The sequence below is a fragment of the Siniperca chuatsi genome, linkage group LG16, assembly GCF_020085105.1.
Source record: "Siniperca chuatsi isolate FFG_IHB_CAS linkage group LG16, ASM2008510v1, whole genome shotgun sequence".
Classification (NCBI taxonomy): domain Eukaryota; kingdom Metazoa; phylum Chordata; class Actinopteri; order Centrarchiformes; family Sinipercidae; genus Siniperca; species Siniperca chuatsi.
Window position 1 is genome coordinate 22379132 of NC_058057.1, and position 24082 is coordinate 22403213.

At 40.1% G+C, this 24082-nt stretch overlaps 1 protein-coding gene across 2 annotated transcripts; it reads left to right on the top strand.

The window, feature by feature from the left end:
• The first annotated feature begins 252 nt into the window (after positions 1-252).
• LOC122862744 (dihydropyrimidinase-related protein 5-like) lies at positions 253-23770 on the top strand. 2 transcript variants are annotated; one of them, XM_044168368.1, is made up of 15 exons: positions 253-409; positions 7820-7934; positions 9355-9504; positions 16013-16171; positions 17400-17579; positions 17879-17947; positions 18548-18592; positions 18685-18760; positions 18865-19021; positions 19143-19284; positions 19768-19910; positions 20030-20237; positions 21191-21368; positions 21477-21568; positions 23440-23770. In XM_044168368.1, exons 2-14 carry the CDS (start codon positions 7824-7826, stop codon positions 21560-21562), a joined length of 1704 nt encoding a protein of 567 aa, XP_044024303.1. In that variant the 5' UTR covers positions 253-409; positions 7820-7823; the 3' UTR covers positions 21563-21568; positions 23440-23770. The 2 variants fall into 2 exon arrangements, with proteins under 2 accessions (XP_044024303.1, XP_044024302.1); XM_044168367.1 differs by having other exon boundaries at positions 21477-21558.
• Positions 23771-24082: the final 312 nt, after the last annotated feature.

The window sequence follows — 24082 nt, forward strand, 5'->3', positions numbered from 1 at the left end:
GTTTGGGTTTATAGTTAACATCTGCATTCATCTGTACCTCACTGATTAGATTTAGTCATTAAACTAGTCAGAATTCGTAAAATCAGTTGGATTATTAGCTCATCGGGTGCTGGCACTAATTTTTCCGACAGCGTTTGAAGGCAGCAAACGTCTCTGGAGGCAGGAGACACGCCCCTGTCTACTGAGAAGAGGAGACCCCTTCGTTAGTCACATCTCGTCTCCTATTGGTCAGTTTTTCCGTTGCTCAGGTTCGAACGGCTCCTGATTGGCTGCTGCTTCCGGACTGTCGGCAAAGGAGCATCTGAGGCTCGCGCTGTTCCAGCTGTCCTCCTCGCGCACTCTGCTGGTGCTGGGCAACGGTGAGAGAGGCTCCTGCTGAGGAGGATCTGGGAATCTGGAACAAAAAAGGGTAAGAAGACAAAAATAAATGTGAAAATGTAAGATGTCAGGGTTTCTTCTCTAAAATCTAGTATTGGTTGACAAGAATGGGATGAATTAATCATCAGTATTCTTATTTTGGCGATTAAATTCTTTATTTTATCTCGTCTAACGTTAGTAACTAACCGCAGGGTTCTACCGTTAATATCCGTTAATTTTCCACTTGGTACATTAACGTTAGCTTAATATCAGAGAGGGTTTTCTGTATCTTATTTAAATTTTCAGTCACCCAATGATGTAATTCTTCGTTTAACGTTACACGTGAATGGGAATGAGCCTTTTACTGAATGACATTTAAATTAAATTGTATGATTTTCACATAAATCCGGAGAAAAATTAAAGATTGGTCGTATGTTGCAAGCTAGCATCGTGTGCTTTTCGGCGACGAAATATGGGTGAGATGTGTGTTTGTGTTTGTGTGTGTTCGGCGTGCCATCAGTGCAATAAGGCTGTGTGTAATGTGTGTGTGTGTGTGTGTGTGTGTGTGTTGGCCGTTATGTAAGTCTGTTATTCGTTTATAGGTTATTCTCTGTTCTACCAAATATATCAGTCACGGTGGTGATGATGAAGAGGAGGGTCTGGAGTCGTCATGCATACAAGCAAGCCTGTTGGTGTGTGTGGTTTTGACCATAATGTTTTGACCATAACTGAACAGGTGATTTGATTTGTTGGATTCTGTATGAAGGGTTTTGCATGCAGACCCGCTCTGGTTTTGTGGATCAGCAGGTATTGAGGCCTTCATTTGGTTTAAGGATCCTCAAGGGGGCTTTAAGGGGCTCCTGGGGTCCTCAGTGCAGCCCGATGAATTGAATATATTATATATAAAGCATCCTAACTAGATGATGTAACCTGTTTGCCACTACATATATTCCAATAGGCTTGCATCTATTATGTTATTATCACATATAAGTAATCCTTATTTTGCAACAATATGAAGCAGAGGAGATAAATCCTCAAATTTTAGAGAATGTAATTAATTCAGTTGTTTGGTAAATGGGCAACATGTTGATCCAGTGAGCAAGAAGGTTTCTGGGTTCGAACCTTTCTGTGTGGAGTTTACATGTTCTCCCCGAGCCTGTGTGGGTTTCCTCCGGCTGATTTAGTTTCCCCCCACAGTCCAGAGACATGCAGGTTATGCTGCTGTCATTGAGACTCTTAAATTGTCCGTAGGTGTGAATGGTGTTTGTCTATATGTGTTAGCTCTGTGACAGATGGGCGATGTACCTGCGACCCTGCAGAGTATAAGAGGTTTAAATAATAGATGGATGGATATTTAGTAAATGATTTAAACAATCAATTAATGTCTGTCTAGTGTCTGTCAACTATTGCCAATCCTATATCTGTTACTCTGCTCACTTCTTTCAAACCATACACAGTATAAACATATTTCAGTCAACGAGTGTGGCTCTATCACATGAAGTCCTGGGGTAAAACTCACAAAACCTTTTATGAAAGTGGGTATAGATAATGCTATAGATAATGGCTGAATGGATGGATAAAAGATGAGAAAGTGTTAAGGCCTGTGTATGCTCGAAACAAACTAGTTTGTACTATGTGTCGTTGTTAATGTGTGTTAATAGCTGCTCTGAATGGCCGACACTGAACAGGGGGGTGAAAAGCCTGCCGTCATAGACGGGAGCGAGACACGATGAATCATGCAAATGGGGGATAAGGGTGCACGCTTTCAGACAGTCTTTCCTCGAAGGCACTCACGGTGTCGCACTCATACATATGAAAAGTGATGGAAGTAGGCATGGGACGATATGAAAAAAGAGAGAAGTTCACACCATGAATGCTTTCTCATGTGACTGCCGGATTGTTGGTTTCAAAAGTAAATAAATTGTCAGAAGTAGACGCCCCACTTCTGATGCATCCACTTTGTTTGAAGCATACTGACGCTTTTGATGCGAGAGAAAACATTCTGGGATCTGTGAGGAGCGTGAATCTGCTCAAACCTTCCATCAGATTAGGAGATATCTGTTTGCAAAGTTGATATTTGGCCTGTTGGTGGCACAGGAGGAAAGGGTCAAAAAATACTGCTAAAACAGAAGAAGTTCTTCTTTGATAACTTCTTCAGTTGGCCTGAGACCGAGGAGAGAAAAAGATGGATTAATAAAAATATGACATACCTGCCTATCTTTCCCCAAAATATACAATTACAGCATTATAAGAGTGCATTTAGAGAGAGAGATGCCCCTAATCCTCTGAGTGTTGGCCTAGTTAGTTATGCGACCGCTGTTGTTATTGTCTGTTTATCTGTGTGTGATTCACTAATGGCTTATTCATCCATGAACCTCCAGTAGCACCCACTCTTTAAAACTCACCCTGTGTGTGTGTGTGTGTGTGTGTGTGTGTGTGTTTAATATCTATTTTTATCTCTATGGTTGTGAAGTTGTCTGATGCACGTTTGTTCTGGCTTTTTAAATAGCTCTCTTGTTCACACACACACACACACACACTGGCTCGCAAGGTAATACACACACACACACACACACACACACACACACACACACACACACACACTGGCTCGCAAGGTAATACACACACAGACCCTCGCACACAAACACACACTGTACACACTGTCCCTCCTGCTGGCGATTACTCTCCAGATCAAGCAGGAGTCAGCAGCTGTCTACTCCTTTCTTCTCACTTACAGCATGCATCAGCACACACACACACACACACACACATACATTTCCATGCCACACATGTAGCCTGCACTTGCGCAGAAACAGACATCTGAGGATGTCAGCAGCTACTATGTCACATTTAAAACTTTTTTTTCCTTCTGAAAATAGATTTGACTTTTCATCATCACAAGCTGGAGGTTTTATTCTTTATCCTGCTTTTTGTTTTGTTTCTGACTGCATCTCTGCCTCTGCTAAGAAGATTTAGACATGCTTATAATTAATTTCCTTATTAGTACAGTGTTTTTAGTTTAGTTTAATTTTCAAGGTGCCTTTACCTCTCTTTGTTACTATATTATGGAAATTACTACTTGTTGGTTATATGAGCATAGGCATTTTAAAAGATCTTTAAGAAAGCATTAAATTGAAGCTCAAAATGTGAGTTTTTTTATATGATTTACATTTGCTTGCAAGCAACACCAAATGAAAACACAGCGTCACTTTTAGCTTTTTAGTTAACATTTTTCTTTTAGATTGTTTTATTGGTACCTTTTTTTGTCAGTAGATGTTTTCTAACCATAGTTTTGGTGTTTGTGCTTCGTTAATGCCAGTAACGCTACAGAAATAGTTTGATTCCTCAATGAGAGAATCAGAATCTCTTTTCATGTACAATATTGTTTATGATGCAGAAACAGTTCATACCTGAAAGACTAGTGTATGTTTTTCATAGGAAACAGCCAAATGGCTGTGAGTCTGTGCGACACTGTGACGATGTGACATTGGGAGTCTGGACTAAATCTGCCTGCTGCTCCTCATTCATTATTAATTCACAACCCCATTAAAAAGAGGGAGGGAAGTTAGTGTGTGACTCGGTGTGTGTTATTGTGAGCACAATGCGTGTTTGTGCATGTGTATCTACACTGTGTGTGTGTGTTGAAGCAGCTGGTCACAGGGTGAGTGAGAAATGCTTTCGCTGTTTGTCTGTCTGTGTGTGTCTCTCTCTCTCTGGCTGTCTGTCATACTCACTATGACACGGCAGAAAGTGAACACAAACACACTGTAGACCTGCGCTGAAGAAGTCTAAAATAGATCTGTGCTTTTCAGCATGGTGGTCTTTAGAGTTAGAAATTTTGGATGAAGTTAGTGAGCCCACTCAAACTCAATGTTAGGCCACGTTAAGCCAAGTCGAAAAGTCCTCTTTCCCTCTCAATTTTGACTTCCCGTCCCTAAAAATGCTTTTCAAAATCTTCAGAGTGGATAAATCAGAAATCACCGGTCTCAAATTTGACTGTGAACAAGGAAAAGTAACCTAAAATGTAGCTTTTAGTCACTTGTGCCTCCACAGACACATTCGGTTGTTGTGTAGCAGTAATCTAAGGGCACTGACACACCAAGCCGATCCTCATCCCGTCGCATCACGTCACAACACCTCATAACACCTCACGTTGCCTTATGTCCTATAACGTCTCTTCAGTCACCTCGTGTCACATCACGCCTCATGTCAACTCACATCACTTCAAATTGCCCCACATCTTCTGTAAAAAATTGTGTTTCTAATCCAAAAAAAACATAATGGAAGGACAAACGAAATTTCTTTTTGTAGAAAACGAATAAGGCATTTAGTGAAAAATAAGCCGAACTACACTAAATAGGTGAAATCATTGATTCACCAGGCTGGACAGCCAGTCAGACTGTGTCTGAAGCTAATCTATCATTCTGAATCAGCCACTGATGAGCGCTGATTAGAGCCAAAACTACAGTCGATGGATGCCCCTACAGGGAAGGGGGGATACAGCAGGCACTATGATTTTTACGGTCTCTTCCTTTGAGCAGCTGGAGGGTTTACTGTTTGTGTTTGTGAGTATTAAAGTTGTCACTGTTCAGAATGTCAGTTATACAAGTTTACTTTGATTTCCTTTGGCTTACAGACACACAAAGCTTCCAGTGTCCGGTGCAGAGGTCTGTTAAGTCAGCGTTCCCATTCCCACACACACAGTCAGCTGTGTGGGTTTGCACGGAGATGACTGGAAAATAGTGACTCGTTTCCTTAACTCTGCACAAGATGAAAACATTTGCTCGAATGAAAAATGAACTATTGTGCGTGGTGACATTTTAATTAAAGGTCAGAAGGTCGGGCAGGTTTAGATTTTATTTGAAATGATCCAAATAAGGAAAAATGTTTCTTTACTGTATGTCATCTGTGTTTTTGTTAATTTTATAACAATTGCTTAAAAGAACTTAAAAAAGGAAATCAGTCTAGGTGTTTTAGTATGCTTCGCCATACTATGGCATGCAGTTGTTTGTGTGTGTGTGCATAGGCTTTTCCACTGAGAGCACTCCAGCTCCCATCTCCTGGGAAACCAATCTTTTATTCTGGCTGCCAGGCCTGCAGGGCACTGCTTTCCATACTGCAACCACCCCCCGCCATGTTTACCACGATCACTTTATCTTTCATCTCTACACAATCATCCTCTTCCACTCTTCCTCTATCAGTGGACTCATCACACATCAGTGGAGTCTGACCTCGTGCCAAGTGATTTCCGTTTAGTGCTGAAGCAGTATGCTTATGGTATGCCTTAGAGCAAAGCCAGATAGGACACATATTTTCTTATAAATAACTGCTCTTTTCTTATTGTCTTCTTTAATAATCATATAATTCAGAAATCGCTCTGCAATTGAGCTTGACCCACCCTAATGTTTTCCTTTAAGTGAGAATTTATGCCCAACCTTTCTCCACCTCTTTGGACCCATTTTAGCCGCATCTGGTTGGGCCTGTAGATCTTTTCTCTCCTCATTATTCTGTTTACTGTTCTCTTTCTCCCCCTGTCGCTCGCCTCCTCTCTCCTCTCCTTCCTCTCTCTATTCTCCTCCATCTCTTTGAGTTGATTCTGTGTGACTGGGAGGCTATTGTGTCCTGCCATCAAACACATTGCTTACAACCATCGATGCAGAATACACATACACACAGAGGGATGTTTGTAGAAGAAGCTCTCAGTTTGTTGATCCCATTAGACTTGCTCAAGCTGCTTTTTTTTTCAATAATCATCTGAAAGTATCACATATTGGACCAATATCTGGTAAAAACCCGTGTGGCAAAACACACTTTTCATGTACAGTATACTTTGAAATATGTAGATATTCATAAAAACGCAAAAATCTAGCAAAAATCATACAAATCCATAAATTTACTATATGTCACATTCACAATTTATTTTGTTTGGTGTAGGAATTTGGAGGTGAAGCTGAAGCCTAGCATTTATGCCACATACAGTTTATTGTTTTTATCTTTGCAAGTTACATTAAAAAAAATCCCACTCTCTTAGATCAAGGCGCTTTGAACAAGCAGACAATACTGCAAATTGTCTTAAAATCCCAAACCACAAGAATCAGCTTTATTACTGTAATGTGTAAACCTTAAAAAAATGTGTAAACCTTTTAAAAATGAAACATCAGGAACCTGAATTGAATAGGAGTCTATGAATTTCACAAGCGCATACAGTAAACTGAGTGCGACGGCCTGTAACTGAACATGAAATTACCATTGCCAGAAGTTATCATTATCTTTTGTAAAGGAGGGGGCAGGGACAAGAAATGCTCACAAATACCACCAGGCATTCATTTCAAAAAGTGCTCATTGTGCAACATACAGTAGAAATGCCTGAAATTAGGTTAATTAGATCCATGTTTCTTAAGCAAAAGCCCTGTACAATAATTAAAATTCACCTTGCTTTATACAGTATATTTGTAGAAAGTAGGGCTGCAACCAGCAATCGTGTTCTTCATCATTTATAAAATGTCAGAAAATAATGCAAAATATCCATAAAAGTTTTCTAAAAGAAGAGTTTTCTGTTCTGTTTGGAATATTTATGTAGTTATTTTTCTGTCAATCGATTAATCGACAGTTGTATCCATTATAGCATGTCTATCCTGTCCACTAAAAACACAAGTTATATATCAATCTTTAGTTGGGAAATTGCAAAACAGTGAAAATACTGGTAATTTAAAACCATCTTTCTTCCTCCAGCCTGATTCAGTTCATAAAGCTAGAAAGTAAGCTGGTACTGTATATGCTTTAAGAAGCCTCTACTTTCAATCAGTCCTTGCAGACCTCTGAGAATCTGTTGTATTCCCACAGATACTGTAATAGATTTGTAAATTATAGATTTCTCTGCTCACCTCTTAATATTTCATAGACTGAGCCGACACACTAAAAGCTTGGAGGAAGTTTTCTGTCTCCCAGGACAAAAAGACAGAATATGTGCCAGAAACTGTAACTCAGCAGAAAATACAGGATGAACAGACTGGTGTAATTACAGATGATTGTCCCTTTGTGCTCTGGCTTCGTACTAATCTGTTTTTTTAATGAGAAAAAACTTTTTCTTTGAGGTTATATCCATATAACTTATGTGACAAAGGCTGTGAAACACATTCACTGCCACAAGCCACATGTGAGTCTTGGTACCACAAACCCCTCAGGATGTTGTTTCTTCTTTTACATTCATTCTTGTTGGCAGTGGCTTTAGGTTTGTTGTGGAAGGACTGTGAAAAGGATCTTTAGTAAGGTTCCTGACTAGAGAGGTTTTTTAAAACAAGTATACAGCTTGTATACTTGGTAGTAAGGTATGGTAGGGATTTGGTCAAAAATTTAATTTGTCCCAAACATTTATGACCAAACACCCCCAAAACTTGACTAACTTTTGTGTACCTTTGTAATGTAGTATTGATGTTAAATGCTTGTTTTGTTCCTCTGGTAGGACTATGGCTGCCAACATGGGGTCGATGCGTATCCTCATCAAGGGAGGGAAGGTGGTCAATGATGACTTCACCCATGAAGCAGATGTCTACATCGAGAACGGCATCATTCAGCAGGTAGACCACATTTACATACACATATAAATGCATTTTTAGGCCCACGCATTCTCACAAAATACCATACACATTAAAACATGCCACATCCTTTAATTCTCTTTCCATTTTTCTCTGTTATTCATGCACACACACACACACACACACACACACACTTTGACCAACACATTCACTGTCCAGTGTATCCTCAGCTGTTAGGGTGACTCATTTCACAATAACACAGTATGAAGAGAATGAACCACCCAGTAAACTCTGCAGCTCTACATGATGGTAGTGAACGCTATAATTAGTTCACAGCATGTTGTCATGGAAATAAGCGTTGGTTTATGTGAACAGGGTGCATGTGACTCAGAAACCTGGAAAGCTCAGCTGTACTCATTGCTTTCTTATACACTTTGTAAATGCAAAACAGTTGCGGGATCATATATTACCAAAATAGTGCTGTAGCTTTGAATGATAATGTAGCTGAAACAATAATTTTAAGAAGGTTTTAAGAGTAATTTTAAGAAGGTTCGTGCTCATGCTGCTAAAAAGGACCATTTAAGGATGCGTATGCTAGCAGTATTGGAAGACCTTAAGAACATACACATGCTAGGTTGTTTGTTCTGATTTGCCAGTTTTACTATAAATTTTATAAAGCATTATGCACAACAAGGTTTCCAAATATAAAATAATAATGGCGAAGACTAGGAACACTACAATGAAAAGCAGAGTCATTTCTCTTCCAGCTCCATGATACTCCCACTCAATTGCAAAGTAGTGTATGTGTTGGCACTGTCTTTGTTAACTTTACAGTGAGTGTTTACTATTCAAGCATGTAGGAGAAGCCATAGCCTATTAACAGCTGAAATGAGTAACCTTACAGTTAAAAATAAATTTAGAAAGGTGATGAATTAGGGTGGAGTGGTCATCTGATACAAGACCACGAGTCTACAGCTGTGTTAGCGGCTCTGTGAGGTTGTGCGGCGGTGCTTTAAGCTAAAAGCTAGTGTTAGCATGCTAACATGCTCACAGTGACAATGCTAACATACTGATGTTAAGCAGGTATAAAGTTGACCAAGTTCACCATCTTAGTTTAGCATGTTAGCATGCTAACATTTCACTCTAATCGTGATATCTGTTTAAGTATGGAAAGATATTTCACTCACAACCGCAATCAGAATCAAGCACTCACTGTGGCCATTTTATAATGTGCCATGTAAAACGTCTGTCTTAATCAAACTTGATTGGCCCACTTTAATATGGCCACTCAGTCTCTGTTCACAATTTAATGGACTGCATTAAAAGTACATTGACCCAAACACCAATGCCCTTTATAGTCCTTTATAGTCACTATATATTCTGTGATTTAGATGCATGTTATGGGGACAAAACACATATTAATACATTTGTGTAATTAGTGTGCTTGTGTTCTCCATGGCAGGTTGGAAAGGAACTGATGATACCAGGCGGGGCTAAGGTGATTGACGCATCTGGAAAGCTGGTGTTGCCAGGCGGAATAGACACCAGCGTGCATCTGCAGGAGACTTTCATGAACGCCGGCATTCAGGATGACTTCTACAGTGGGACCAAGGTACACAAACACACACAGGACTGTATTATGACTAGGGTCGTCAGCATGCCTGTGATTAAACTCATTAAGAATCCAGAGTCAGCTGTCATACACAGACATACTTTCTCTCTCTCTCACTCTGTCTTGTCTACATGCAAATCTGCAGCTTCATACGTTCATCAAGACTAATGACCACATGTGTTCTCACACTGGTCCGACAGGAAGCAAACTCAAACAGCTGTCACAAGTTTCTGGTTGAAAGCAAGACACACACACACACACACACAGCTGTTCAGTCTTCATTCGTTCTGGGTTTATTAGTTCATTTCCTATGGATGCTCTGCATGTCTTCCACTGATCCCCTGAGACTCAGAGCTGAGAGGATGATTTAATAATTAGGAGACTTAAAAATTCAAAAGAGGGTGAGTAATTGTTGCCTGCAGAGGTATGTGTTGGAGGATGTTGTGGGCTGTTTTTGTTGTTGTTGCCTGCCATATTTTTATCACTGGGGGGGTTTAAGTCATGGGTGTCGCCTGGGTATACGAAGGCGTGGCAGTCGCAATACATACTGTAAGCTGGGAGTCAAGATCAAACAAATTGACAGAAATCCATTTTGTAGCCTTGTTTAAAAAAGTCAGTTAACTGCAATTGTGCATTTAGGACCAATGTTCTGTCTTATGTGATTTGTTGGTGAACTACGCAATTCATTACATTTACAAAATTATCATTGCGCCACTGGGTCCCCAGAAGATGAGTGAGTTTACTTGGAGAGGATAAAGAGTGCCTGAAGAGTGCTTGTACTTCAATTTTGTAATGCCAAGAGAACATATTTAAAGTGCTGGGCAAAATTTTCCTTCAATCTTCTATCATCTTGAGATTTGTATATGCAAAGTAAGGCACTTATTTTCCACAAGTGCATTGTAACTATTAAAAACTACTGTCAGCAAATATTTCTTTTTCCTCATACCCCTCATACAGCGTGTTGAGACACTGTTGTTGTTGTTTTATTTTTATCTATTTGTTAGTTTATTTAACAGGGACAATACAGATAAACATTGTTACATGTGTGTATTTGTACTGATCCACATATGTACTATCCACAGACCTGCACGTTTGCTTTCTTTCTGTTCAGTACTCTTGCAGCCCTCCTAGTAGAACAATTGAATGTTTGGAGAAGCACTTCTTCTTCGAAACACTGCCAGTGCGTTTTGAAGATTTTGTGGGAGTTGATATTACCTGCAGGGACTTTGCAGTGCTGTATCTCAGTGAAATGAGGTCTGAGCCAACTGAAGACGGGTGAGAGGAATTTGAGGGGGATTGAATTGTCCGTATGCCAGCTTTACCCCAGCAACCCCCCAATCACCAACCCCTACCCACTGACCTTGCTGCCATGGCAACTAACCCCCACTCTTAGTGTGGAAATCAGAGTGAGCAAATGTGTGTGCACACATGTCCATGGTAGTATTGTGTGGTCTCTATGGTGACTGCATTACTGTGGCAACGGCTCATGTGCAATTGTGATGAACCCCAAAACTATTTCTCTCCCCATCCTCTTCCCTCCCTCCCATCGTTTTGTAAGTCTGCTCCCTCTCACGCTTTCCTTCCTTCCTCCTCTCTCCCCTACCCAGTGTTTCCTCTGCTTCACCCCCTTCTGTCTCACCCGCTACTCCCCTCCAGTACAGACTCACACTGAGCTGCGGTAGGAGTAGGGCTGCATAATTAATCAAAATATTATCGAAATCGCAATATGGCCAAGTGCAATATCCAAATCACAGAGTTGCCGTAGGAATTGTTAACGGTATTAACTTTTGGGCTTTAGTTATCAAGCCTAAAAGAACAATTAATGTTTGATTTATTTTCAGTGGTAGGTTACTGTGAGGCTGTTGTTTTTCACCTACTAAAATGTAACTTAAGTTACAGAATGCTGACGTATAAAACTCAGCGAAACCTGAACAAATTGCAGCAAAACAGCTCGTAAGACAACTATCTAACTCAACTAACTTAACAAAGCAACTAATGTTCATGCAAACATATGAGCACCAGCCACTGCTATATCTATATTAAGTTGTAATTGCATTTCAGTTACAAACCCCCATAGCACAGAACATTTGTACTGTAACTGCTAACAGAATACAGTATACTGTACTTAAGTTTGATCCACTCTCACTATTATCCACAATCAGTCTTTACAGTAAAGTACTGATCAATCATATCCATCCATGTCAGATTTACTGCACTGGATCAGATCAGATTTTTTCATTAAGGAGAAATATTCAGCTCAGATATTGGCAGACCAGCTCTGTATCTCTCCCAGCAGGCACGGCAGAGATCACTTTAATGTCTCTGCCGGCCGGAGAGGCAGAGGGGGATGATGAGGAGGAGGGGGGGGTGTGAAAAAAGGTGAGGTGTTCAGCTGTAATGTGAAGTATGAGAGGTGCTGATAGAGGCTGATGAGAGAGCTGCAGTGGTAATCTGTCTGACACTGATAGCCTCTTCCAGAGTCCAACATGCAGAGATCCTCTCATCCGTCATGTCTCACTCAGCGTCTCGCCCTCTCTCCCCCTCTTTCATACAGTACTTTTTTTTTTTACTCACTTATAATTTCTAATTTCTGTGTGCTCATTGGTTTTTTTTGGGGACCATCTGATTTTTGAACTATGAAATAATTTATTTTCATTGCATACTGGAAACTTAGGTAGCAACTAATGATTATTTCCCTTCACGACATTATTTTTTCAATTTATCATTTAGTCTATAAAATGTCAGTAATATTGTGATGTCTTCCAGTTAAGGCTGCAGCTAATGTTTATTATCATAATCGATTCATCTGCCAAATATTTCTCAATTAATCAGTTAATAGTTTGGTCAATAAAATTTCAGGAAATGGTGAGAACAATTTCCTAAAGCTCAAGTTGTTGTTTTTATTTTGTCTAACTAGCAGTCCAAAACCCAAAGATATTCAGTTTACTATAATAGAGGACAAAGAAAACCAGCAAATGCTCACATTTAAGTTGGATTTTTGTCTCTTTTGCTAAATCGATTTTCAATATAGTTGCTAGTAGTAGTAGTACACATATTATTTTCTTTCAATGAACTATTTGAATAATCAACTCAACAGTGAGTTTTTGCGTGATTAAAAGTTACAAATTGGTTGTATATTGAATAGTTTTTTGTCCATATCATACCATATTGACTGTGTTGTTTCGTTGTAGAAGCAGTGATTTGTGTGTGTGTGTGCTTCACGTTCTCCTGGCCACACCGTCAGATGCATATTTTCACTCCCTCTCCTCCATCTCTCCCTCTCCCTCTTTTCAGGGGATTATCTTCACAGTAGGGGTTGGGGGTCTTTAATAGAGTGTGGGATTCATGTTAAAACACTGTTTGGGGTTTATGTGTCACCATCCACTTTAGCTGTGCTGTCAAAGATCACTAATATGTTTAAGGAACCAAAGGGGGAAGTACAGTATGTCAGGTTTACTGTGGTTTGACAAGAGAGCTCTTAAATTAAAACCATGTATATGTTATGAGGGTGTAGTGTATTATAACTGGATAAACACACTGCCTGCTCTTGAATCGCCTACACCATATTTTGTTTGTCTAACACAATGACACCAAAGCGTGTGTTTGTTACATTATGGTTAGGGGTGTAAGCGGTATGTGTATTCGTCCCGATTTACAACGGCATCACCCGGATGTGTTGATTAGTGGAACGAGACACACCCAGACTGGAAGGCGAGTCCGTCTCCCCACAGCGTTCAGGCAGCCTCTCACTGCAGATTCGTAATAACTAATGCTATAGGAGTGTTTATCGCTGCAGGTATACTCAGTCTATATATACAGTCTATAGGTCGTAGAGAATACAGAATTTAAGCATATGGTCAAAGTGCTTGAGCCCGCTACAATGTGCCTTCACGTGTGCGTTTCAGTCAGTCCGTTGTGCTGCCCTGTATAAACCAGCGCAAGCTGCAGCTGTTCACGAATTATTATTATTATCAACAGTCTTATGATGGAGCTTTACTGACATTTGTGTTATTTATTTGTTCTTATTGACAATATGACAGTATTTGAGTGCATTAACTGTTACAGTAAGAATCAATGAGCCAGTGTTTAATGTTACATAACATTTAATAAAATTTTAGAAAATAAATTACAAAATGATGTTTTTTTGGTTTTCCCTGCTTTACCGAAAACGTACCGAACCGTGACCCTAAAACCGAGGTACATACCGAACCGTGAATTTTGTGTACCGTTACACCCCTAATTATGGTCCATCTAAATACAATAATTCTGTGTTTCTGTCAGCTTTATGATAAATGCCACATTCTTACTTAACCATCACTTTGTTTTTTTGTTTGTTTTTTGTTTGCTTGGTTTTGCATCTTGATGAGAATCAAAGGTAAAATTCTGTGGGTGTGAACAAACCTGTGAAATGGTGGATTTGGGTGAAAAGGTTAAAGAAGGAATAAAAACTGAGGTTTTTACAAGTGAAATGTCAAACTGTTGTTTAAATGCTTCACATCAGGCTTGGCTAGTCTGATTTCTACACTGTGTCGGATGAGGGTTTCATCAGCAACACCAGTTACAAACAGTTTCATCAGAACAATACAGACTGATTATTTATTACAAACAATAACTGCCTGTCACTGATGATTTGGTACTTCTTAGATCTTTTTAGCAGATTGGTAATTTAGAACAGACTAAAATTAGATGTTTATTTGGTGACCGTAGCCTAAAAAAGAGGAAACAGGGCAGGATGAAAGACATTTCATCCTGCAGACAGTTTCTTTGTTCCAGCTTGGCAGAGAAAAGTCTGCTTCTGGCCTCTGCAGCCTTCACACTGATGAAAATGCACAATTATAATGTTCAATATATCAAACACATACACATGGCTTTAGCTCTTTCTCTGTTTCTTTCTCCTTTTCTGCCTCGCACATTCCCTCGTTTCTAAGAAGTGCACTGGCAGTAAATTTTAATTAAGGCCATGCAGACAGCCAGTAGTAAATCCCACAATCCCCAGCTGTGTCCACGTCCCCTGATCTCTGACACAAACACACACACACTGACAGTGATCAATGACACTACACTTTCGTGCACACACATATGCAGAGACCTTCGATGCTGATGCTGCAGATGATTCAGACTGGTTACTATGGTAATGGGAAACCTGATAGCTCGTTGGCTGGTGGAGCTGTCAATCGAAAACAGATGACCTGCCCCACCCCTGTCTGCGACACCTCTGGAGTCTGGAGGAATGACTCCACACTGACACATAAATCAGAGTTGTGTTCAAAATTTAGCAACATTTCATTCAGGCTATGTTGTAGAAATGATAGAGAATTTTATTTTGACTCAAGTGAACTGAAAATGAATTGCAGAAAGTCTGTGTGGTGCAGGGACTGGGCATGTTACATGTTTTTATCTCTCTCTGTTCATTTCCTGTTTCATAAATGATAATTGCCTGTTTTCCCATCACCCCTCAGTGCAATATCCCTGTTAGATTCTGCTAGAGGAGATTGAATGGGTGACTGTCAGTGCAATTTTGGATGGAGAGAGGAAGAGGAGGAGGGTGGGGACATGTGACAGGCATGGCTGAGCAGTATCTGTTGTCATGGCTACACAAAAAGTGCATTTACCATTCAGCCGACTGAGACGAGTCACTGCAGACCACTCCCGTCACTTCATCAGTTTTGCAGCTTCTCAGTCATCCTCCTCCTCCATCCTTCCTCTCATTCTGCTCTGTCTTCTCCTCCCTAACTTTCCCTTTTCTCCACTTTTTTTCCTGCCTTCATCAGTCACATCCTCTTCTTTTCCTTAAAATAAGCCTAATCTAATTTTGTAAGGTTTTTGTGAACCCAAAACCTAGAGAAGTTTCTCTAGAGGAAGCGAATGAACAACATTAACTAAATGAAACGAGGTCAAGAAAATGAATGATATTGCAATTTTCTGGAATTGTGTATTAGTAAAAGGTAGATTTTTACACTCAACAGAACATTACTTTTTTAAAAGGATATTTATCAAAGTGTAAGCAGTTAATTAGGTTTTATTTCTGCGTGATGCCAAACATTTGGCCCATTCCTCATGGGATTACAAGACACTGCTCTACATCAAACATCAATATAACAAACATCTTCCTGTAATACACCTTACAAAATACACATTTTAATAAAACTTTACACATAATAGCAGAAGAAAGAAAATAAATGCTACAAGCTTAAAGTTTTTCCTCATCTCTGAGGCTTTCTCGCTAGTAACTGGTAACAAGCTAACTTGTTTTGTATGTGAACAGACAAGTCAGTCTTGTTTAAAAATTACAACTAGTAACAAGTAGACCATATGATGATGAGAAAACAGTTCATAAGGAAGGACTATTGCTCATTGTCACCAGGACAAACAGTGTCTATGTGTTTTACAGTGGAATCATTGTTCTCATCTCTAATCACTCTCTCTTTTCTCTTCCTCTGCCTCTCATTTCCTTCCTTCCTTCCTTCCTTTCTCCCTAACTCCCCTCCCCTCACCTCACCTCACCCAGGCGGCTCTGATGGGTGGTACCACCATGGTGATGGCTCTGGTCTTGCCTGAACAACACTGCTCCCTGTTGGACGCCTACGAGAAGTGCCGGGCCAAGGCCGACGCCAAGGCCTGCTGCGACTACGCTCTGCATGTCGGGGTGACTTGGTGGGGACCAAAGGTAAGACCCAAAGAGAGGTCAACATGTGAGCTGTACCAGGACCAGTGAACAGTATGGAAACACTTCCACTTCCCATATCTTTTTTAAACTGATATCATACATACTGTTTTGCTCCTCAAGCTTTTATCCTCTCTGAATGAATAATAAAGCAGCCAAATCATTTTAGTTTATGGGTGAAATGTGTACTGACCTAGATTAAACGTTGCACGAACTAGGTTAACGCACATGCTCACTGGGCACATTAGGCAGATTGTATGAGTCAGTGTTCAGCCTTTGGCTTTAATATCTGTGTTGTATCATCTGCTGACTTTGCACATGTGCCACATCTTATTATATATAGTAAAATGTTTAATGCCAGATTGTCTAGCTGTTAATAACATCCTTGTAATACCATGATATAATGGCAACTAGGGCTGCAACTAAAGATTATTGGCATTGTCAATTATTCTCAATTATTTGATCAATCATTTGGTCTATTAAATGTCAGACAGTACTTTAAAATGCCCATCCCAAATTCCCAAAGCCCAAAATGATGTTTTCAAATATCTCGTTTTGTCCGACCAACAGTCCAAACCCTGATGATCAATTAATCGTTTCAGCTTTAATGCCAAAGCCAACATTCTTATTATTTTAATGTTTAACATTATTATTTTTAAAAGCCTGTTTTATTGATTTTTTATAATACCCTGCCAGTGTTTATAATAGCTCACACTTATAATATGACTATTAACCCTTCACTACACATACTGCTTTAGTACTATTACTGCAGCTATGGAAGTATATGGAACCTGCATTTGAATTTTGCCTCCAGTACCGATACTTCTTCAAGACTATGGCATGCATATACCTGCTATTTTATAATGGCCTTTAAACCTCTTTTACTGCTGTATAGTTAGAATGTTTTCCCTGGTAAACACCATATAGTTTCTGTTTACTGCATTTTGAGTGAGTTAAATGGATTTGTCTATGTGGTGAATGTCTCTGTGGGACAGTGATATTCACCACTGTGAATGCAATATGATCTCATTCTGGCTGCTCTCCAAGCCCATTTCACGCCCCATATAACAAACACACAGTTTCTCTTTCCTCTACACCCACATTCACACTGGCCAACACACTTCACTGTCTGCCTTTGCCAATACAAACCAAAACTCTCTCAGTCCTAAAAAGTGATTGGCTACCAGAACCTACTCAGGTCCTTGACCCCTGACCTTTGTCCTGTGATCAGGTTCGTAATGAGATGGAGACCCTGGTGAGGGAGCATGGAGTGAACTCTTTCCAGATGTTCATGGCCTACAAAGATATGATGATGCTGAGGGACTCTGAGCTCTACCAAACTCTGCAGACCTGTAAGGACATCGGGGCCATCGCACGCGTCCACGCTGAGAACGGAGAGCTGGTGGCAGAGGTGCACATCCCACAAACACTCAAATAACCACACACACATCCACTTCCTCCATTTTCCTTTAAATAAGACATGTTCAGCACAGTGAAAAATGTGATACTTAATCTTACAAATTTCTGTCTGTCATGAAAGTGAATTAATTGCTGAATATTTTATTGTTATTGTAATAGTATTCCTGACATTAACTATTTTGGCCACTAGAAACATTTTAGATGCTGTAAGCATGTGTATGTTTCTGTTTTTTAAATTATTATTGAAACAATTACAAAATTGAACTTATGTGTGTGCGTGTGCGTTGTTAGAGTGCCAAAGAGGCTCTGGATTTGGGCATCAGTGGACCGGAAGGTATTGAGATCAGTCGACCAGAGGAGGTAAATTTACATCGAAGGTCATTTTTTATCAATCAATTATATTTCATTTAGATATTTAGCCCTGCTAAAGTTACAAGAATCAAAAACATTTAGAATTTTCTGCCATGTTATTTCTTTTTTTAATACGTTTTTCTTTTTTTTCTTCCTTTTTTTCTTCCCTTTCTGTGTCTTTAAAATGTTGATAATAAAACATAAATGTAAGGGTATTAAGGTTATTGTTTTCATCACAATGAAAATTAGAAAGGGAAATTGGAAGCCTGATTTTGACTAAACTCGTAGGGATGATGAGTGCTGGTGCTCAATTTAAAAACACTGACTGACTGGATGGAGATGCTATTATTAAAGGTAAAAAAATGCTGATTTTGAACGGACTCAGCCATGTTAAAAAAATTTGAAAGGTGACACATGTGATACACAAAGATCCAACTTTCCTCACTAATTGGTTTACAGTGAAATGTATAATTTCCATACGGATAAATAAGCTGACCACAATCATTGTAGTTTCTTTGGATAGAAGTTCAGGATAAAGACCTAATATATAAATGTCTATTGAGTACTTATTAAAATTCTCATTTTGTGATTCTGTCTCATTGTTTACAGCTGGAGTCTGAGGCTACTCACAGAGCTATCACCATCGCCAACAGGGTAAACAGACGCAAAACCAGATTTTAGCATCCTGTTTGTGAGCAGGTGTCTGTACGTCATTGATAAATTCATGAATGAACTTGTGATTGCAGGCTCGCTGCCCAATCTACCTGGTGAATGTGTCCAGTATGTCTGCTGGAGACATGATTGCTGCTGCTAAGATGCAAGGTGAGTTGCAATAAAAAACAAACAAACACAAGCATAACGATTTTTGACACTGGTGATGATATAAAGTAGATGAAGATGAACTTCTTTCTGTTCTGTCTCTGCAGGTAAGGTGGTCCACGCAGAGACCACAGTAGCTCACGCGGTGCTGAATGGGATGCAGTATTATCACCAGGACTGGGCTCATGCTGCCGCCCACGTCATCATCCCACCTCTACGCCTCGACCCCAACACACCCAGCTACCTCATGGGCCTGCTGGGCAAGTATGTGCTCAGTACAGACATACGTGCACTTAAAATACCGGACTGACATCAAATATTTTTTATCCTACAGGAGGTCAGTGATTAGTTATAATTTACACAAACATGCATATCTTGTTTCCAGTGACACTCTGAGTGTTGTGGCATCAGAGCACCGTCCATTTAGCATCAAGCAGAGAGCTTTGGGCAAGGAGGACTTCACAAAGATCCCTCATGGAGTGGCTGGAGTCCAGGACAGGATGAGTGTCATTTGGGAGAGGGGAGTGGTAAGTACACACACACACACACACACATACCTGTACAAACCTGCAAGCAAGTTTGTGTGTATTATTTAGCCTGTATTTTAGTGACAGTAACAGGAAGGGACCGTGTCCTTCACCTTGGGTTTTGTTGCAGAGCAGCAGGTTCAACTGCAAATACTTTCACAATATGATTTTATAGTGAGGTAAAAATTTGTGATTTTATAAAGAAATGCACATAACAACTATAGACGACATCTTCAGCTTTCAATTTGGTGCTTTATCTTCCGTGTCCATGCAGTGTCAAGTTGTGTTTGTGTTTGCACTGTCTTGTATGTAGTGCCTTACTCTAATACTAATCCTATGGAAAAAAACTCCAGCAGCTAAACCAAGACCCGCAAAATTAAACTGCAAAGTATCTTCTGACATGAACTAAAAATCACAGATTAATGATATACTCTATAACAATATCCCAATCCTGACATTTGTCCAATGCATTAATACCTTCAGGTTACGGGAAAAATGGACGAGAATCGTTTTGTGGCAGTGACGAGCTCTAATGCTGCAAAAATCTACAACCTGTACCCACGCAAGGGTCGTATCATCCCCGGGGCTGACGCTGATCTGGTGGTCTGGGACCCAGATGCAGCAAGGTACGCAGTTATACTTACAACATGAAGATGTGGCTCACAGACACAGATCGCTCGTCATTATTGCTGGATTTAGTGCAGAACAAATGCACTGGTGTTAAGTGGCTCTTCTGTCTGTGCAGGACGATCTCTGTGAGCACTCAGGTGCAGGGCGGAGACTTCAACCTGTACGAGGGTGTGCGCTGCCACGGCGTTCCCCTGGTGACCATCAGCCGAGGACGTTTGGTGTGTGAGAACGGTGTGTTCATGTGTGCCGAGGGCTCGGGAAAGTTCTACCCACAGCGCACCTTCCCTGACTACCTCTACAAGAAGATGGTGCAGAGAGAAAAGGTGTGTTCACATCTGTGTATCTGTCCTCTGACCACTGTATAAAGACTGAATCAAAATATGTTACTAAAAGTCAATACACCAGGGCTCATGCTGTGTCAGCTTACAGCGAACCTACTGTAAACACACCCATCATACTGTGTCTAACTGCACTGATTTGACAGTCTATATAAAGGATTTAATGCTCATCCTCCCTCTGTATGCTGACACTGTTTTTCTGCTGCTGCTGTCTGCAAAAACCTGCTCCATCACTGCAGAGGGTTTGGTTCTGCTCTGTTTTAGGTAAACTGGATGGTTTATACAGCCAACTTAGGGGAATTACTTTATTTATTATTTCTGCATTTCATATATGTGCTGGGTATCAAGTCAAGTCATTTATATATCACAGAATTACAGATATTTCTCACCCCATGTTTTTATACTTAGAGATTGTTATTCATAAAGAATCCATCACTGTTTACAATAGTGAAATTCAAATTTCAACGTTCAACAACGTTTGGATGCATACGCACAGAATATATCTGGGTCAGCTCAAGCTGGTCTGCTCCTTTAAAAAAATCTGGATATTTTTTAGTCAGAATCTGTAAAAGCCTAAAACTATGAGCTTTAGTTTTGAGGATGTTTCTTAAGGTTAGAACCATAACTGTCAGGTCAAATTTATTGTCATCTCCTTGTTTGCAACTTATGATGAGAGGTTTATTGACAGGACTATTATTATCGTATCTATTACTTAATATCCCCTCTAGCCAAAAACACCAGATGATAAAGTTTGTGCTCGTGTTTCTTCTTGAAAAGGACAGCTCCCTCTCAAAAGTTAATCAGAGATGGGTAAAGAACCCATTTTAGTTTGATGACGATTAGCATGATTAAAAATGGTTGCAAATCCGCATTCCAAGCTTGTATCTATGTGTTCTGTATTTATTCTTTCCCTTGAACGTCTCCCCTCTCTGTTTCAGACTCAGGCTTGTAAAGGGGTTGCCAGGGATCCCTACTCTGGTGACGTGGCCAAGGTGGCAAACACTATGAAGAAGGAGCTCGGTTTGGGCCCCATAGACGGAGAGTCTCCCAACAAAGCCTGTCCTCGGGCGCACCAGGGAGTCCGAGACCTCCATGAGTCCTCCTTTAGCCTCTCAGGTAGGCTGGAATAAAACTGATAACATTGCTGTTGTTTAGTAAAAACCCTTGTGACTGTAGTTTTGGTGATCTTGTGTGGTCAAACTGAAGGAGGAATTTTTCTCTCAGGGTCTCAGGTTGATGACCACATCCCGAAGAGGTCCTCGGCTCGGATCCTGGCCCCTCCCGGCGGTCGCTCCAGCGGTATTTGGTAATCGCTGGTGCTGGAGCTTCATCCGTCCAACCCTCCTTGTTTTGTATAATTCTGAGCAACCAGGAAAACTGCACTGATTTTTAATCACAGGATTATAATTAAGAGGGAAAAATAAATTCAAGCATGAGTCTGTGATCGGTGAAGACCTGACTGATGATCAGTGACCTGCCAAAGTGACTTTTACAAATCTAATTTGTGTCTTAATTGGAGTGGCTGGCTTGATTAATTACACGAGAGTGAAGGGCTATCTATGAATTTAAAATGTTTTGCAAAATTCAAGCTGATCTTACTAACATTGAGAGTCTGCTCATTATCACCCTGCTCGTATCCCGTGAAGAAACACAAACTAAACAAACTGTGAAAGATCAAAACCAGTACAGTTTTTGATGGTTTGAACTGACGTGATGTTGACTGAATTATTTAAAAATAGTACAACTGGATTCAGTGAAATATCTATTATACCCCTGTCACACACAAAAACATACAATACACTGTAGACACCATAACGTAGACTCATATGAAGATGTGCGTGGATTCTGTTTGTGATTAAACACCCACTGTGCTCGGCTCCCTGCTGCACCGTGGGTTCCTCTAACAGTGTTTTTGTTTCCAATGGATGAACTGTGCTGTGTGGTGGTGAAATCCAACTGCCTCGAACACCGTGCGATCTTACAGCTACACTCTCTAAATAGAGTCAGACTTGACCGTATCCATCCTTATATTTTCACTGCCTTCTGACTGAACCAACACTCACATATCCCAGAAACATCCCTGCCTCACCTGCAGTGTAGCAGGCTTTATAGACTGAGTTACAGAAGTACACAACCTGTGGGCTGACCTGGGATTATAACTCTGGTCCCAGTACTGATCCCACAACAGCCAAATGTAGGCATTTCTGTCATGGTAACGTGGTATCTGTAGGTCTTACAAAGTGCTAGAAGACTGAAGAGAAGTCAGTTCAGGAAGGATGAAGAGTACGTGATGTAAAGATCACAGTGAGGATAGCAAGACGGAAAAGCTTTTTGTGACTTTGCTACTGATAATACAGAACGTGAGAATAATGCATGATGTCGTTTACATCAATAAAGTTGAATCAGCGGCTTCTCATTCACCAGAGAGAGACACTTAGCGCCTGTTGAGTGGAAGCAGGAGGGGGCCTCATTTATCAAAACGTGCGTAATAAACTGCCCATAGGCATAAGAAAGAATAAAACAGGTTTAAATCATCAATAACAAAGCGTTAAAATGTCTTTCAGCTCATTGTTTTGGTTTTACAAAAGCAGAAGGTTTTATTTGGCCTTTTCACAAGAGCAAGACCATTGTTAGATTTGAATGAAAAGATGGAATAATCCTAAGTATAAATTGTAGCTTATAAGTATCTTATTTGGTAAGTGGTTTATCTGTGATTACACTTGTCTACCACTGAGGGCTTGTTACACACTCATGATTATTGGTTTTAAATGTTCGCACATCATCAAGCAGAAGAAGAATCTAATAAATGTGATTGTCTGCGTGGAAATGAGCATTTGCACAGTTTACCTACAATATTTTCCGTACTCACAGTTGGTAAATGAGGCCCCAGATTGTGCATAGGGGCCCCCGAAAGTAACCAAAAGAAATGTTGTTGTGTTTCAGTAGCATCTCATAAACCGCATTTTGAAAGCAAGCTTCCTATTTGTAGGAAAATAAAATGGGTTATTAGAGCAGTGTGTCTCCGCAGAGCAGGAAGATTGAGCTGCACAGGCTGAAGAAAGCCACTGATCCTCTCACCTCCTGATGATGTCTCATTCCTGCCTAGCAGTATTATATTTATACATGATCACATCTTCTTGTCTGTGAACTAAATGTTTAGGATGTTTGTTTTGTTTTTGTTTTTTAGTTGAAAGAATAAATGTGCCAATGTGAATCACCCGTGCCACACCCCTCACCCATGCATGAAGAGCACCACATGGAGACGGAGGAGTGAAATCGCTCCTGAACGCCACAGGCTCACAACAACTGGTGCTGTTTTTTTACGATTACCTACAATGACGTTATTTTATTGTTGGATGGTTTTGTTGTTTTGAAGGCACTGTGACTGGTCAGTGGCTGTGTGTGTTTGTAGATTCTCGTTGTGTTGGACAGTGAACCTGTTGAATCTGTAAGTGGCTGCTTGTTTCGTACCACAAGAGTAACGGCAAAAGAATAAAGTGAGAAAAATAACATCTTGATTCTTCCTGTGTGTCACGTGTTGTTTCTAAAATGCCAAGAATTTGGGTCACAGTTGTATTATGTAAAAAAAAAAAAAAAGTACAATTTAGCAAAAGATTAATGATAAATTAACAGATGCAATAGAAAAAGCACAATAAGATAATATAAAACTCTTCATCCAGAGGGAAAATTTTGTCCCCGAGATGCTCTGTATACATAAATATACTATGTATAACTGCATAATAAACTAAAAAAGAATATAATGAAAGAATAAGTAGAAACTTTAAAATAAAGGGAGTTGCAAAGTACAAGAGGGTGCAGCTGCAACACAT

What these genes read in the sequence shown, in the direction of transcription:
- LOC122862744 (XM_044168368.1), top strand. Translation starts at nt 7,824, where the DNA reads ATGGCTGCCAACATGGGGTCGATGCGTATCCTCATCAAGGGAGGGAAG. An exon ending in AGATGGTGCAGAGAGAAAAG is followed by an intron (nt 20,238 to 21,190) that starts GTGTGTTCACAT and finishes TCTCTGTTTCAG; the next exon opens with ACTCAGGCTTGTAAAGGGGT. An exon ending in GTCCTCCTTTAGCCTCTCAG is followed by an intron (nt 21,369 to 21,476) that starts GTAGGCTGGAAT and finishes TTTTTCTCTCAG; the next exon opens with GGTCTCAGGTTGATGACCAC.